This window comes from Sminthopsis crassicaudata, chromosome 1 (assembly GCF_048593235.1).
Source record: "Sminthopsis crassicaudata isolate SCR6 chromosome 1, ASM4859323v1, whole genome shotgun sequence".
Taxonomy (NCBI): domain Eukaryota; kingdom Metazoa; phylum Chordata; class Mammalia; order Dasyuromorphia; family Dasyuridae; genus Sminthopsis; species Sminthopsis crassicaudata.
Genome location: NC_133617.1, coordinates 142,854,915 through 142,872,912, shown reverse-complemented (window position 1 = coordinate 142,872,912; position 17,998 = coordinate 142,854,915). Strand labels below are relative to the sequence as shown.

The window sequence follows — 17,998 nt, the reverse complement described above, 5'->3', positions numbered from 1 at the left end:
GAGAGGGAGGGAGGGAGGGAGGGAGGGAGGAAGGAAGGAAGGAAGGAAGGAAGGAAGGGAGGAAGGGAGGAAGGGAGGAAGGGAGGAAGGGAGGAAGGGAGGAAGGGAGGAAGGGAGGAAGGGAGGAAGGGAGGAAGGGAGGAAGGGAGGAAGGGAGGAAGGGAGGAAGGGAGGAAGGGAGGAAGGGAGGAAGGGAGGAAGGGAGGAAGGAAGGAAGGAAGGAAGGAAGGAAGGAAGGAAGGAAGGAAGGAAGGAAGGAAGGAAGGAAGGAAGCGAGGGAGGGAGGGAGGAAGGAAGGAAGGAAGGAAGCAAGGGAGGGAGGGAGGAAAGAAGGAAGGAAAGAAGGAAGGAAGGAAGCGAGGGAGGGAGGGAGGAAGGAAGGAAGGAAGGAAGCGAGGGAGGGAGGGAGGAAAGAAGGAAGGAAAGAAGGAAGGAAGGAAGGAAGGAAGGAAGGAAGGAAGGAAGGAAGGAAGGAAAGAAGGAAGGAAGGAAGGAAGGAAGGAAGGAAGGAAGGAAGGAAGGAAGGAAGGAAGGAAGGAAGGAAGGAAGGAAGGAAGGGAGGGAGGGAGGGAGGGAGGGAGGGAGGGAGGAAGGGAGGGAGGGAGGAAGGGAGGAAGGGAGGAAGGGAGGAAGGGAGGAAGGGAGGGAGGGAGGAAGGGAGGAAGGGAGGAAGGGAGGGAGGGAAAATAGAACTCAATAATATGTTTGCTTAGAAACACATGTGAAACATAAAAACCTCACAAAGTTAAAATGAGTGGCTAAAAGAAAATACATTATCATTCAAATGAACTTTAAAAAAAAAAGTAAAGCAATCATGTCCTTAAAGAAGGCAACAATAAAAAAAAATTATTGCTTAAAAAAGATAAACTGTAATAACTAAGAATTTCAATGTACCTCTTTCAGATCTAGAAAAATCTAATAAAAAAAGAGAAAGAAGTTTATCAAGGTTAGGTATCTGAATAAAATTTAGAAAAGTTAGCTAAAACAAATCTCTGGTAATTAGTTAATAGAAACAGAATGTAAAATATAATGTATTTATCTTTGTATAGGCATATTTGCAAAAACTAATCCTATGCCAGCACATTAAAATGCCATAATTCAGAAAAGTAAATATTTATTAATCATATAATAATATAAGGAAATAAAGAGATTTTATGGAAAGCATTCAAACTTCAATGGATTTTAAATAAGTTGATCCCATGAAATTAGTAATTTGATGAACAAATCATAGAAACAATGGATAATTTCATCCAAAAAAAAAAAAAAGACATGTGAAAATTTTTGATGTACACCCAAAAGCCAAAGCAAACTAAAAAAGTCTTCAACAAAAGAAAGAATAAATCGCCAAAATAGGCATAAAACTCTTAAAAATTAAAACTAAACACAAAAAGAAATTCTAAAAATCAAAGAAGAGATTAAAAAAACTGAAAGACCAACCCCTTGGGGGGGGGGGGAGAAACACAACAAACTGAAACTAACAAATAAAAATAGGAGTTTTTAAACTAATAAAATGACAGCTAATCTGATTTTTTGAGAAAAGAAACCAAGTTACTAATATATAACTTATGTAAGGGATATACAATACATGAAGTAAAATAATATGAAAAAAGAAACTAATTTTAGCCATGCTCTCAATTTGTAGTGAAAACTTTGACCAATCGTGCCAAAAAATGACCTCCCCCAGATAATAATGCCCAAAACTATAGTTGCTACTCTACTAATGACAAAAGTAATTTCCACATGAATTCTTACCTTCAGTTAGCAAAATGGAATAACTTTGCATGTATAACAAACAAAAACTTACTAAAGACATAAAATACTACTATGTACATGAGTGCCTGCTATCTAAAAATCTCACAGCACTTTATAAACATCAATCAATTTACATATATAGCATGTATCTTTAAATACCCATAAGAAGAAAAAAAAGCAATTACAAGATACTGTAAAAAAAGGACAACTAGTGCTGACAATGGTGGCAGTGACACAAGTAGAACAGAAGGTATGGATAATCTGGGTAAGTGCCATGAAAAAACAAATATCATGATTGGACTTGAGGCAAATGGAAAGAGTTCAAATTGGCTTCATACAATATTTTTTGCAACATATGATGTCCATATGTCCATTACCAACAAACTACAACATGGAAAATAACAAAAGTCACTGCTGTGTTAGCTGCAAGAACACATCACATGCTGGTTCCTGCCACATCACAAGAGGATAACTTAGTGTAGATTCTACTTAAGTGAGCTAGGACACCAGAGATAAAAGAAAAAAAAGAAAGATCTAACTATGAAATATGCTCTTTCCTTGGTAAAGAGCAACTTCACATACATACTCTGTTGAATATAAACTGAAAAAATATATAGGCTAACAAGTACATTTAATTATTGCTCCAAAGTTTTCTGTAGATAATACCCAAAGTTCCTAAAATAAGTCAATATTGGAAGAGGGACAATTAAAGAAAGCTTTAGGACTACAGAAGATTAATTAAAACAAGAGTTATTTTCAAAGAAGACTAGAAAAGTACCTTAAAGAGAACTGAAGTAATAGTTCAAATTTAGTATGTCATATTCCATTTCTCAAACAGTTTGGCTATAATAATACAATAGATATCTTGAATGCTTTGTGTTACTGCTAATAAAACTTATCAAATTTCTTTCCCACGTATTCTGTAACCTAAAAGTGGTTCATTTTGTAAACACAATATCTCAACTGAAAATGGGTAGACAATCCTCTTTGGAGGAAAAAATGATCTTGCTCAAATAAGATGTCTTAATCAAATGGCAGGAAAGACAAAAAGGTACGATAACTCTGAATATCATATTCCTACATAAAACAATACCACAAGCCTAGTTGGGTTTAGCTGGTGGGCATGGCCGTTTTCAATTAAGCAAAAGCAGACTTTACTGAAATGATACATTTGTTGTATCAAATCAAGTCCACCCACTACAGAAGTAGGTGAAATATCATTCACTACAGTTACATAGGACTAAAAACCTAGTGGTTAAGAACTAAGTATTTTATATGAAATGTTGATGCCATTCATGTTGCAACCTGTCTTTTCCATTCCACCCTCTTAACCTCCTGAAACTGAAACTGAGCACAATCTTGTGAGTAGCTGGAGTGCGGTAAAGGACAGGAAGCTATGCTTGTTTGTATGGAATCTGCCATTTCCTCTCTGCCAAAACACTTGTTTAAAAAGTCATGTAATATTTCTATTAAATTGTAAATGCAGCCGACAAGGAAATGGCCTACTGGCAGCTTATTACCTTTGTGGCAGTGCCAACCGGCCTACAGCAAAACAGTGCACATGATAATTTCAACATGCATTCCCAAGTAACAAAATTGTGCTTTACATAAATACCACAGAACCTGAGCAAGATCCAGAAAAAGCAATGAAAATTTGCCCAAGCTTTCATGCTTGCCTATATCAATTGTATGTCATAACTAAAACAAAATAGAAAAGCATCTACATATGTCCAAGAACCTTGTGAAGTTAGATCATATAACACTGGGAAAACTATTGCAACTTAAATCTGTGTATTTCTTGTTAACCACTGTAACAACTCACTAATAAAAATTAAGAAAAACTGTAGGTATCAAATGTACAAAAATTTACTAACTACATAGAAGCCCTTAAAGACCATAACGCAACTTAATAACAAGAACATATGTTCAGTGTAATCCAGAATTGTTATGTTAAATTACTTTTTCCTTTGATATCATTCATTTGATTACAAGAATTAAAAAGATTCACAAGCCTTCAAATTAAAACTGTGACCTTTGGTTTATAAGCAGTTACTGCAATGCTTATAAAGTCATTTCTGATAATTTATCCCTTACCTTTAATTACCTAGTACAACTATACATAATTATGCTATTTAAATGATCCCAGATGTAATGAAGATGATTCCATTGATGTTTAAAAAAAACTATATAGAAAACTAAGTCAACACAATCAAAGGTAATTAATCTCTAATCAATATGGTCTTTCAAAACAGCTGGACAAATTGAACTGTTTTTCAGGGAAGGAAAAAACTTGGTATGTCTTGTCTATTTTCATTTTTTTTTAATATTTATGCCCAGTATTAATTTTTAAAATCCAAAGATAGTATCTTTCTCAAAAAATGTTAAGATCTTTTAATGTTTTAGTACCTGAAATCACAGGTGCTATCTACAAAAAAGTTTTCTTCTGAAATAAATTACATATTTTATTTATATTTCTAATTTTGGTATCATTATTATCAATAGTTAATCCCTGTATTGTTTTAAGTCAAAAATCTCAACAGAAATTGTAAATTACATCTGCATATCCACTAACAAATAGACTGAAGCTACTACTCAGAGGTAAAAATTAAGGATGCTTGCTGATTTTCTTTCTGACCACTACATTAGAGAATAAACTCTAAGGCAATACAGAAAAAATTATGTGCCTCTATTTAAGCAAACATTATGCTAACTAGGAGGGTAAAAGACAGAGTTGTAAGCAATGATAGATGTTACAGGTCACAATTATATTCATTACCTAAACACTATAGGCTATTAACACTGAATTACTTTTAATTTTTTATCAAGTTCATTTCACTCAAATTCACTAAAAATCAAGATTGCCAAATTTCACCATTTATTTTAAAATGAAAAATCATCATTAGTAGTAACAACCCATTGTCCCCTTCTGTTACTTCTTTCAATCAAGAAACCAAGAACTGCCAGAATTTAATACTAAGAGCATGAGATTGTGTCTTTAGAAAAGGCAAGGAGAAAAGATGAAAAATTTCCAAAAATAATGCAAAGTGTAAGCATCAAAATATAGGCAGCATTAGAAATATAAGTATACTTTCACAAGGCCTAGACTCAAGATTCAAATTTCTGACAGTCAAAAAAAGAGACAAAGTAATGAAGTGCATCCCAAACTTGTAGAACAACCAGCAGGAGCCCTAGAGAGAACCCAAACTTAATCTTGTTAGTGATAGTTTCAACTATGGTATCAAAATACTGAAGCACTCCACTGGATTGTGATCTTACTGATGTGAATGTTTCTTCCAGCGTAAAGATCACATCTATACACTGACAATCATTTAAAATGAAACAATTATCTTCTTTCCATTTCACACATGTTGATTAAAATCCTTGCTTTTCTCATATCAAAAGGAAAAAAAGGATAAAAAATTATATTCAATCTGTTTGTAATACATCAACTGTCCCTTTCCAATCAACAGGTTTCCCTGCAATCTATCTTTAAATAATTCATTCTACTCTATCTTCGGTGGCCCTTAAAAGTACAAACTTTATATCAAATTATTTAAGATTACCCAATACATATTGCTAGCAAACTTCTTCCTTTTAAACTTTCTTCAGAAAGTAACTAAGCCTTTGTCAGTATCATAATTTGGGAGAAATAATATATAAATATAGGAAACAAAAATATGTAATAGTTTATCAAAATTTCCACACAAGCTAATTTTCTTGAAAATTCCACAGTAAATCTGTCAGATTTCACAGAAGCCTTGAGGTTGAGTACAAAAAAACCCGGTGGCTCTAAATGCTGTTAATCATGGGATTTTTGGATAAAATTCCTTTTATTACTATGGCTCTTATCTATTTCTCAGTACTTTTATAGTCACATTTTATTCATTCATAAAACAAAAATATTTACCTGGCCAACATGGAGAAATATTGGGAGGATCTGGCACATGAAAACACTTTTGGATATAGCTACTCATACCAACACAAAGTATCTTTCCCATCACTCTATTAAAATAGCAGTTTCCTTGTTGTTAGTTGTATGTTTATATAAAATAGATAGGCTCATGCTCTTCTGAAATTTTACAATGTATTTCTGAAGGAAGGATTTTCAAAACTAATCTCTTCAAATAAAAAAATAAATAAAATTTAAAGCATGTGATGGTAATGGTATGTTATTTGAATGGAATATTACTTTTTTTGAAAGTTTTTAAACAATTATTTTTAAGATTTTAAAACTGACCATCTCTATGAACTTATACAATGGTGCCATTCATTTTAGTAATCATGAAATACTTTTACTTCCTTATCCCATCTTCTAACAAGTTTTTCATTGTTATTTACAATGACAATATTGCATATAGGAGATTTTTCTAAAGGAAATAGATATTAATGTAAAAGTCTTCCCATTTATCAAAATTAACATCTTGTTTAACTAAACTTAATTAGAAACTTCCCCTCCCCCACAAATCCAATTCTGATGCTATAACATAACAAGAAGGTTATCCTGAGTTCCCAAAAGACTATGCCAGCAAAACAAAAGCTCTGGCAGTTCCCTGCTGGAAAAGGCAACAGATATGTTTCCCCCCCAAAAAAAAGTCTACCAAAGGGGAGGGGGCACTTAATGATGAATTCTTGGGCTACAGAAACCCCTAGAAAAAAAAAAAGAAAGAAAATCCAAAACAACCCTCATTTTTGTACAGTCTTCTCTTCTAGAAAAGTGGCAGATTGGGATGAAAAGAAATAAAAAGCTACTAAGAATTACACAATTTTTAGACAGCTTATAAATAGTAATTTAGTTTGTGGTATCTTATGTATAATGCCAGTCTAGCAATAGATTCCCTTGAACTAAAACATCTTCAAGCAAACTGATATTGCTTTCTATATTTGAGAAAATAATTGTCAGAATAATTCACCCTATAAACAATGATAACTATTGTAGTAAAGACATGACTGTTGCTTTTCAAAGGTTAGCCCATTAGAGTAAATTTTATTTTTCGAAGGTTAAGCAGGCAGAAAGTATTTACTGAAATAGAATGAAACCCCTATATCCATGAGCAAGGAGAAGAAATGCACAATCTAGATTTGGGGACAGCAAATTTCAAAGTTTTTAGATCTAGATTTTTTTTAAAGTTTTAAAATCTAGATAGGAACTTGGCCCAAGAGAGACAAAATATTTCTGAAGATAATATTCTGAAGACAAAAATATAAGTCATTCTAATGAGAAAGAAAAATTAGTATGTAGATATAGTTCCACAGGAAATTACAAAAAAAATTAACTCAGATTTTAAGTACAAATATGAAAATTAAAAATGCAGAAAAATAACTAAGGAAAAATATAAAAGAATGGCATGATCTTATAAGAATGACCAAAATATTAAAGTTTAGAAAAAAGTTAAGAAAATAGCCATGAATGACAGACACACGCAAAATTCTGTTCAGTTGTGGGCTCCATATGTTTTAGGAAGAGAATGACAAAATGGAGCAAATTCAGAGGAAGAATACTGGGATGGGGAAGACATTAGAAATAATGTCATATACGCCTAAAAAATGAACTTAAGATACTAACACATGAATGTATAACATAACAATGTGTAACAAAGGCCCTATCATTTCCTTCTGAAATTATTATTTGTACAAAGCTATTTGCATATTTTTTGTGCTTTGTTAGACTAGGAACTCCTTGAGAATAGCAACTATATTTTTGCTTTCTCTCCCACCCCAGCAAACTGCATAGTCCCTGGCACTTCATAAATGCTTGTTGATTGATATCTATTGACTGATTTCAAGTAACTAAGGGTTTGCCATAGGCATCTTGGCTCAAGTAATCAATCTCTATCTCTTCTCTCTTTCATAGCCAGCCTCCTAGAAAGACTCATTTGTAATGTTCTCTTCTCTAAATTGTCATCATTCTCTGTGAGAAGATTTCTTGAGGAGCTTCTGGAAGCAGCCTTAGGTTTCAGTTCAATTCAATAATCCCAAATGCAGCCAGGAGTTAAAGTCCAAATTCTTTATTGTCTCTTCCAAAATCTTATCTCTTTCACTTGGGGCTCGGCTAGTTTTTGGAGGCCTTCCTCTCTCCTTGGTTCCCGAGAGCTCTTGCTGCTAGTCCTTTGTCTCTGCCAGGTTCAGCCTCTCATCTTCACAATGTCTCCAGCCAGCACAAAGGTGGAAGTGGGAATGAATCTTGACTCCGCCTCCCAGAGTGAGACTGTGGGTTTCTGTGGGCTTGTGAAGTCTCCTGGAAGTCAATCCTAGTTGTGAATCTCCCACAGTTCATGAGCAGGCTTTTCCTTTCCTCCTTATATATGTTCTCTAAAGGTATGAATTCTAATGTGTGAACCAATGAGTGAACTCCTTTAAAGGTATGAACTCCTTTAAAAGTATGAAGTACATTCCCTTATCTCAATTTCTGGCCCATAACATCTCCTTGTAGATCAGATAAATCATATTGAACCATGCTAAATTCTAAATTAGATAATTATATCCATTCCAATGACTTAGCACCTTGGAAGAATCCTAACACTTATTTAAACTCACTGCCTCCAATTTTTTCATGCCCTACTAAGTTCTCAAACTCTTACAATGTTCCTTCTCACTCCTTCCACCTGAAACTACTCTTCCAAGGTTACAATTAATCTCAAAAGCTAAACTTAGAATAAAAGCTAAAAAACAAACAAACAAACAAACAAAAAAACCCTATTATGTCCTTATCGATGTTCTTAGTTTCCATTATCTTTAGCAAATTCATTCAACAATCATTTGCTGATTATTTTATTATGTACTAGATACTATGCTAAATACTAAAGGCACAAAGGTGTAAAAAAAAAAAAAAAAAAAAAAAAAATCTCTGCCCTAAAGGGAATTATCATTCTATTTCAGAGGAAACAATGTACACACAGAAAAGTTCAAAATATACAAAGTATACAATATGAAATTATACACATTTAATTAAGTATAAAATTTTAGAATATTGAACGTATAATGCAGTCAAAGACTTGTTGAATTAGATGGAAAGATTCTGGATACTTTTAAAAACCCTCCAAAATAAAATAATAAAAATTAAAACGTGCAGTTATTCATTACAGGGAAGGTAGGTTGGGGCAGGCCGCAGTTCAATAAACATTTATTAAGTATCTATTATGTGTCAAGCACTGTGCTAGATGAAGGGGCTATAAAGACATAAATGAAATAGCTCCTATTTCTCAAAGAAGCTACATTCTAATTGGGGAAAACATGTAAAGATAAAATTAAATATAGCTTATATAGACAATTCTTTCCAAAAGAAAGATTCAAGTCTTTTACAAAAGGCAATTTGTTAACAGTAGAATAGGGCTTAAAGAGATCATAATACAAGAAAAGGTATGATATAATGAGAAAGTACAGAAAGAAGGGAAAGAGTTGACATGGATAGTTAAGAATGAAGGAAGAGTGGCAGCCAGAGGAAAGTCTTCTGCTTAGACAGCCAGATTCAAAATAACATCCAGGTATTCTGAGTAGAGCTAGTGAATCACAAGCCACATACCTTTTAGAGTAGCAATGATAAATTAATTTGATTATCAATTCCTAAAGAAAATATGAAGAGGGGAGGGGAAAAATACAGAAGGTGGCACACACATGACACCAGGAGAGATGATGGATCCTTAGTTCTGTCTGATGGTCAAAATAGAAAGACCAACTAAGTGTACCTGATCTAAAGCTATATTATATAGCAGCAGTCACCAAAACCATTTGGTATTGGCTACGAAATAGACCGGTAGATCAGTGGAACAGATTAGATACAAAGGACAAAAAAGGGTACATCTATAGCAATCTAATCTTTGACAAACCCAAAGATTCCAACATTAGGGATAAAAATTCATTATTCGGAAAAAACTGTTGGGAAAACTGGAAATTAGTATGGCAGAAATTAGATATGGATCCACACTTAACACCATATACCAAGATAAGATCAAAATGGGTCCATGATTTAGGCATAAAGAGGGAGATAATAAATAGATTAGAGGAACAGAGGATAATCTACCTCTCAGACTTGTGGAGGAGGAAGGAATTTATGACCAGAGGAGAACTAGAGATCATTATTGATCACAAAATAGAAGATTTTGATTACATCAAACTAAAAAGTTTCTGTACAAATAATACTAATGCAAACAAGATTAGAAGGGAAGTAACAAATTGGGAAAATATTTTTAAAAACAAAGGTTCTGACAAAGGTCTCATTTCCAAAATATATAGAGAACTGACCATAATTTATAAGAAACCGAACCATTCTCCAATTGATAAATGGTCAAAGGATATGAACAGACAATTCTCAGAGGAAGAAATTGAAACTATATCCACTCACAGGAAAGAGTGTTCCAAATCACTACTGATCAGAGAAATGCAAATTAAGACCACTCTGAGATACCACTACACACCTGTCAGATTGGCTAAGATGACAGGAACAAATAATGACAAATGTTGGAGGGGATGTGGGGAAATTGGGACACTAATACATTGCTGGTGGAGTTGTGAAAGAATCCAGCCATTCTGGAGAGCAATCTGGAATTATGCCCAAAAAGTTATCAAACTGTGCATACCCTTTGACCCAGCAGCGCTACTACTGGGATTATATCCCAAAGAAATACTAAAGAGCGGAAAGAGACATATATGTGCCAAAATGTTTGTGGCAGCTCTTTTTGTTGTAGCTAGAAACTGGAAGATGAATGGATGCCCATCAATTGGAGAATGGTTGGGTAAATTGTGGTATATGAAAGTTATGGAATATTATTGCTCGGTAAGAAATGACCAGCAGGAGGAATACAGAGAGGGTTGGAGAGACTTAAATCAACTGATGCTGAGTGAAATGAGCAGAACCAGAAGATCACTGTATACTTCAACAACAATACTGTATGAGGATGTATTCTGATGGAAGTGGAAATCTTCAACATAAAGAAGATCCAACTCACTTCCAGTTGATCAATGATGGACAGAGGTAGATACACCCAGAGAAGAAACACTGGGAGGGGAATGTAAATTGTTAGCACTAATATCTGTCTGCCCAGGTTGCATGTACCTTCGGATTCTAATGTTTATTGTGCAACAAGAAAATGATACTCACACACATGTATTGTACTTAGACTATATTGTAACACATGTAAAATGTATGGTATTGCCTGTCGTCGGGGGGAGGGAATAGAGGAAGGGGGGGTAATTTGGAAAAATGAATACAAGGGATAATATTATAAAATATATATATATATAATAAAAAAAAAGATTAATAAATCACTCAATTGTAATAACATTTACAAATGGAAATAAATTAAAAAAAAAAAAAAAAAAAAATAGAAAGACCAAAGGTCTTGCTGTATATAGTGAAGGAAAGTGTAGCTAAAGGGCTCGCCCCTCCAATTCTCATCCAAGTCAGTTCTGTGCCAACACTCACTCTGAAACTGAAAAATCATCTCTCTCAGAATAAAGGTCTCTTTCCCCTCATAAGTGATCTGTCCAAAAGCCACCTTCTGACAATGTTATAATAACTAAATATAATTTTTAACTATTCTATTCTCAAATTCCTATCCAAAATGAAGTATACCAACTTCTATTTCCAGCTTCCAATTTCATATTACTCTACTAAACCTACTCTTTCTCCAAGCTTCCCTGTTCTGCTCAGGCACAAGCATCTTTTCATTCATGAAATTTTCATCCTTGGTAATCCCTGCTTCTCCTTGTCTGTCACTACATTCTCATCCAAAGCTTATTGATCTTCCCTCCACAAAAATCTTTCATTCATCCAGTTCCTTTTCACTTACACAGCAACCAGCACCTCTGAGATGCACATCATCTTTTATATAAATGATTATAATAAACTCCTTATTAGTCTCGTTTTGACTCTCTCATCTCCTATCTTTCACACAGCTGCCAAATTAAAATACAAGTCTGACTATATCATTACCTTGCTCAAAGATCTTTAGTGCCCAGCAACCCCTCTAGAATTAAATAGGAACTCCTCAGCCAAACATCTAATATTAGGCCTACAGCCAACCGTTTCAGATTTATTTCCATAACTATCTTTCCAGATTTACCTCATATTACTCTTCCCTTCATTCATTCTACATTCTAGCCAAACTGACCTATTGCTCATCTCCCATATTTGACAGGCTAGCTACCATATGAGGCAGCTTGTCCTAGTGGAAAGAGCACTGAAATGGTACCGTGGGTAAAAATATTGGACTCGGAGGCAGGATGATCCAAATTTAACTCCCACCTTACATAATTCCTAGTTGTGTATCCTTAGCCAAGTCACTTAAATTCTCTCAACTTCAGTTCATCACTTGTAAAACAAGGAAGAGGTGAGCTTCTCTCGCAGGTTTGCTGTGAGAATTAATGGGATAAAACACTTTGCAAATCTTAAAATCCTATATAAATATTAGCTATTATGAACATATTCAAAGGGCTTTGCAAACTTTATGTGTTATAGAAATGGAGGTTGTTATCCTTATTAGTATTATTGCCTCCATGCCTTTCAATAGGAAGTTCCAAGTGTCTAGAAAGCATTCTCTCCTCTCTTCTAACTCTTAGAAGGTCCCGAATGTCAAGGGAGTTCAGGCACCATCTACTAATCAAAGTCTTTCCTACTACTACATTATTAATGCTCTCTTTTTCTTCAAATTTTCTTGTATTTATGTTATATTTCCCAAATAAAGCAGAAGCTCTTTGAGGGCAGACACTATTTTGTCTTTATATTTATGTCTCTAGCATCTAGCACAGTATTCTTATACACTGTTGATGCTCAATAATTATTTGTTGAATTGGCAGCTTCTGCTTATCCCCAGAAAAAAAAACTAGAGCAATGGATAAAGGCTGCAAAAAGGCAGATTTCCTAACAATCAGAACTACCCAATAGTGAAATATGCCAACTTGAGGATTTTTTTTATTGTCAGGTGGAGAATAAGTACCCAAATTGTAGATTTTTATTGAGGAATTTGTTGGGCCTAAGGTATATTATGGCAAAGCAGAAAAAGATGGTTTTAGCATTAGGAGGACTTGAGTTTAAGCTCTATTTCTGATATATACTAGCTGTGTGATCCTGGGCAAATGGCTTAGCCTCTTAACTACCCCAGTAAATTCCCAAAGACCATAAAATGAAGAAGAAGTGCCAATATATACTGCTAAATGGATTTTGCTTACAAGTAATAACAGGGAATTTCTTATACCAATGAAGTCACAAGTCTAGTCTTCCTTTCTCTACATTCCAGAAAAAAAGCTTGGACTAGATAGTCTCTATAATCCATTCCAATTCTGAGTTTTTGAAAATACCTTCCAGAATGGATTGACTTCAGGAAAGACTTCAAGTATAATTAAATTGAGAAAGGGAGAAGGAAGAGATAGAATCTGCACCTACAATTTCATCATTATGCCATATTTTTAAAAGTGCTATGTTTCCTAAAGGTTCTTTTTTCTACCAAAAGTCTCCCTTATATGATCAAGATGGGGAAAGGGGAAGCTTCTTAATTAGTTCTGAGTAATTCATAGAAATGAAATTCCTCGTAAAATGATTTAAGGACTACAATAAACCATCTGCTCTCGAGCTTGGAAAGATCTGTATTATGCTGTTTTATTGGCTATAGCCAATGAAATCTAACTTATGAAAAAATGTTAACATCACAAAACCATTTCTTGTTTGGTCAATTCTAGTCATGTTATTGTCTTTTCTGCATTTCTGTCTTTTTTTTTTCTCTCCTCTGTTCTATTCCTCCATAGCTATTTTTACCCCATCCTACCTGATGCCCAACCTGCCCCAACCAAATAGACTTTCTTCTTCCATTTTCTCTCCTTTTTTTTTAAAAGCAACTAGAGCCACTAGAGGGCAACAAGCTCACAAAGATAAATATATTCACTTAATATAAATTAAGATATCCAAATACATGAAAGAAATATTTTAACACTTAGGCTTTAGTCTCACATTTATCATACTTAAAAATACAAGACATATAAACTATAATTAACATCAGACAAGAGGATGCACCATTTTGTTATGGAATAAAGACAGCAATTCTTATTTTTTTGATAAGCAGTAGCCACAGAAATAAAAAAAATAGAAAAAAGTTGAAAGGTTTTTTAAAAATATCTTTCATGAAGATTTTTCATATTCTGAGAATTTTCATCTCCTCTTTTTTCCTCATTTTAAATTGTCACCTTACTTTCGAAGTATCTATTAGAACATCAAGGACCTGGATCCACTTCTCATAACAACTTCTATTCATCTGCTGAGAGTCTCACTTTCCCTATGACCACCACATACTGATTAAAAACAGTCATCCCAATTTAGAAACATAAGATAAAAGACAGGGAAAGAAGAAAAAAAGTTTTTGCAAAGTTTATTGAAACAAAAAGGCTATATACATTAAGAATTTCCTTTCCTTTCAAGTTTCAATTTTAGGGAAGAAAAAAGAAACGCACTCCTATACTACTCCTCTAGAAGCTCCACAAGAGTTGTCAAAATACTACAATTTGAAATAAACTTCCAAATACACAGCACTTTTTTGTCCTCTGTTCAATGGCAGTTACCATAATTCACTTTCAATTTTAAGAAACCAAAGGAAACTAAAGTAACAAACATAATGAAAGAAATTCAGGCTTTAAAAAATGAATGCTTGTGACTCTAATTTTTCCATCTTTATATTCATCTATCAAGGAATGACAGACACATGATGTAGAAGAAATAATATTTAGCTGAAAAGTCAAGAGACCTAGATTTCAGCCCCAAACTGTCACTCAATAGCTATGTCATATTGAATATTTCTCTTAATTTCTTCAGCTATTAAAAAAAAATTTAGAGAGTTGGACATAAAGATCTTTAAAGTCCCTTACTAATCCATAAAATTTTGATTTAATTATATGTCTGTCATTCTCTGATAAGCCCCATTTTTTTAATGTATAAAAGTAAAAGGAGGGAAGTATGTTAGTTCATGTGGCACAGAAGAAGAGAGATATAAAAGAATTAGGCAAGAAAGCATTAAACTCATATATTAACCTCAACTATCTTTAAAATTGGAGGGCAGATGAGAGGTGAGGGAACACAGCCAAGGAAAGGCACTAATAATACTTCCTTAAATATTATTATTAAAGTAGTTTCTATTTTTTCCAAAAAGATCTCTCTTTGTTTTGTGGGGTTTTTTGTTTTTTGTTTGTTTTTTTCAATAAGGCAACTGGGATTAAGCAACTTGTTCAGGGTCACACAGTTAAGAAGTGTTAGGTATTTCAGGCCAGATTTGAACTCAGGTCCTCCTTACTTCAGGGCCAGTGCTTTATCTACTAAGCCATGTAGCTGTCCCTCCATGAAGACTTCTAATTAAGAGTAATTTATTCCTTCTTCTCAGAAACTTATTTAGAAACATATTACAAAACAATAATATATAACATTAACATTTTACCAAGAAAGCAATCATCTTACCCTCATTGGATGTATATCAGCATAAGGTGGCTTTCCTTCAGCCATTTCTATTGATGTGATACCAAGGGACCAGATGTCTGCCACACAGTTATAGCCAATTTCTTGTATTACTTCAGGGGCCATCCAAAATGGAGTTCCAATAACAGTATTGCGTTTGGCCATTGTATCCTGTAAGAGCATTATATAAAAATGATTAGAATTTAAACAGCATAAGCACAATAATATGTAGCTAAGCACATTTATTTAAATGCCATAACTTATGTCTGAAGTTAACTATTCATTATACTGATCTTTACAACCATGTCAGAACATAAGATTGGGAGTCAAAGGAGACTTTTGAAGTCATCTACTCCAAGCCCTCATTTTACAGATAAGTAAACCAAGACCCACAGAGGTAAAGTCATTTGCTCAAGGGCAAACAAACAGTAAGAGCAAAATCCAAAAACCACATTCTGACTCTGAAGCCAGTGTTCTTTCCGTATCTTCTAATAATAATCTTAAATGGGCATCTCCACATATGTGATTGTTGTAAAAGAAGTTCTGTTACATTATAAGCTTAAATGATTATAGTAAAACAATAACAAAGGTTATAGAAATGATAGTCATATGTATCTCTTTTCTGGAGAACTTAAGCATCTGAATGACAAATAATAATGTCATATTTACCAAATGTAGCTTTCCTAACATGGGAGGTGGAGGGGAAGAAAGAAAAAAAGAACAAAGCAAGTAAGAGAGTAACATAGTTAGTTGTTAGTGAATTTTGAGGTTATTTAATCTACTCTCCTATCCAATTCATGAATCATGTCTAGAATAGCCACAAAAACACTTTTAATGACAAAAAATTTATTGCACTTTAGGTGAAAGAGCTTTAACTATTTTTTTTAAAAATCTTTTTTAAATTAAGCTGAAAATTATCTCCACAGATGATCTACTTTTCAGTAAAACTGCCTAATGGTGTTTCAAAAATTAAGTCTAATAACTCTATAACTGGCAGCTTTTGAATATATGAAAATAATTATCATGTCCTTCCTAAGACTTACTTTATCTCTTTCAGATGAAGCAAGGGGCAAGTGATATAGTAAAAAGAAGACTGAATTGGCAGTCAAGAAAGCTGGGTTTAAAATTCAGCTATGATACTTACTATTGGCTTGACCAAGATTTAATTATTTAATCACTTTGAGTCATAGTTTGTAAAATGAAAAAAACTGACTTAATTTCATACCTCAAAAAGTTATAGAAATATGAGTTATTGTCATGTCAGTATAAAATATCTTATTTCAACCATTTCTAGAGATATTATGCCCCAATACAAAATATTGTGTGTAAACATGTATTTTTCCAAAGTTCTTATTATACTTACTGTTAATTGTCCAGCTACTCCAAAATCCGCTAATTTTGCATGCCCTTCTGTATTGAGGAGAATGTTTCCTGCCTTTATATCTCGATGTATTTTTCTCATGAAGTGCAAATATTCAAGTCCTTTCAAAGTGGATTTAAGAATAGTTGCAATTTCATCTTCAATTAACTGAAAACAAATAAAAATAGGATTTAATCTTTTATGTTGAAAATAATATTAACTACAATACCAAAATAAAAAAAAAATTCTTATTAAAGAACTTTATATTGATTTTTCTTTTAATCATGAAGAATATGGGAGAAAAAAAACCAAATTATCCTCAAATCTTTGCTTTTCCCTCACTATTCTCTTAATCTTCACCTTCTCATTCTATACTTTTTAATGAAAAAGATGATTAATCTGCTTTTTTTTTTTAAAAGCAAGCAGAAGGGGCAGCTAGGTGATCCAATATATAGAGCACCAGCCCTGAAGTCAGGAGGACCTGAGTACAAATCTGGCCTCAGACACTTAACACTTCCTAGCTGTGTGACCCTGGACAAGTCACTTAACCCAAATAGCTTCAACAACAACAACAAAAAGCAAGCATAACAAATAACATGTCATAAAATTACTCTTAAGTGTCCTGTTCATTATCTAATATACAAAAGGTATCCATAATGAAACTTTTCCCAACTTAAGTATAGCTTTTAATGAGCTTATGTTTTTCTTTATCCTGTTTGAAGTCTATCATATTCCTTTTCTGTAGGCAACAAGGCATAATGGAAAAGCACAACAGTATGTTTTTATTTTTAAAAATTTAATCAGTAAATCAAGATCATCAGATTACTGTGCTCCTGTGCTCCTGAAAAAAAGTATGAAGATTTCATGCAAATTTCTGCTCCCCATCATCTATTATTGAGAAAACTATATCTTACTCTAGGGAGCAGATAGAGATGAAAGGGAAAGAAAACTCATGTCCTGTTTTGAATAGGGGTCATGTTGGAGAAAGACATGGTTTCAATATTTTAATAAAATAGCAATGTAATTAGTATAACAATTTAGAGGTTTGGTTTGGAGATTTTTATGTTCTAGTTTGAGTCTAGTTTGAGTATAAAGTTTATAACACTTATCTATTTGCAATTCCACAAACCAATTTTTTTTCCCTTTGTATAATAGGAAGACTATTCAAGAAAGTCTAGTTCTCAGAAGATACTCAGAGTTGATGGCAAATATTTCCTAACCTGCTTCCCATCTAATTATATAGAGAGGCTTGGTGAGCTTACTTCCAGAAAATAGTATCTAGGAGACTACTGTTTTGTAGTGTTAGGGAGCTTTCTGGTGAGCTGTGGGGCCAGAGAAGTACATGACTAAAGATGACCTACACATAGTTTCATACAAAGGGATCAGTATGCTTCTGTATTAGTTCATTTATTTTGTAGCTGAGTCAATTTTTGTAAAGTACCAAATATAGTTGAAAAATA

The 17,998-nt window shown here is 33.6% G+C and overlaps 1 protein-coding gene across 15 annotated transcripts in view; it reads right to left on the bottom strand.

The window, feature by feature from the left end:
* Positions 1-17,998, bottom strand: part of STK3 (serine/threonine kinase 3) — a 502,315-nt gene that overhangs the window by 333,959 nt on the left and 150,358 nt on the right. For all 15 annotated transcript variants that reach the window (XM_074268483.1, XM_074268592.1, XM_074268524.1 and 12 more), the window contains 2 exons: positions 16,542-16,706; positions 15,182-15,349 (listed from right to left, as the gene is read on the bottom strand). In XM_074268483.1, coding sequence (XP_074124584.1) covers positions 15,182-15,349; positions 16,542-16,706 — 333 coding nt within the window. The remainder of the gene's footprint in view (positions 1-15,181; positions 15,350-16,541; positions 16,707-17,998) is intronic.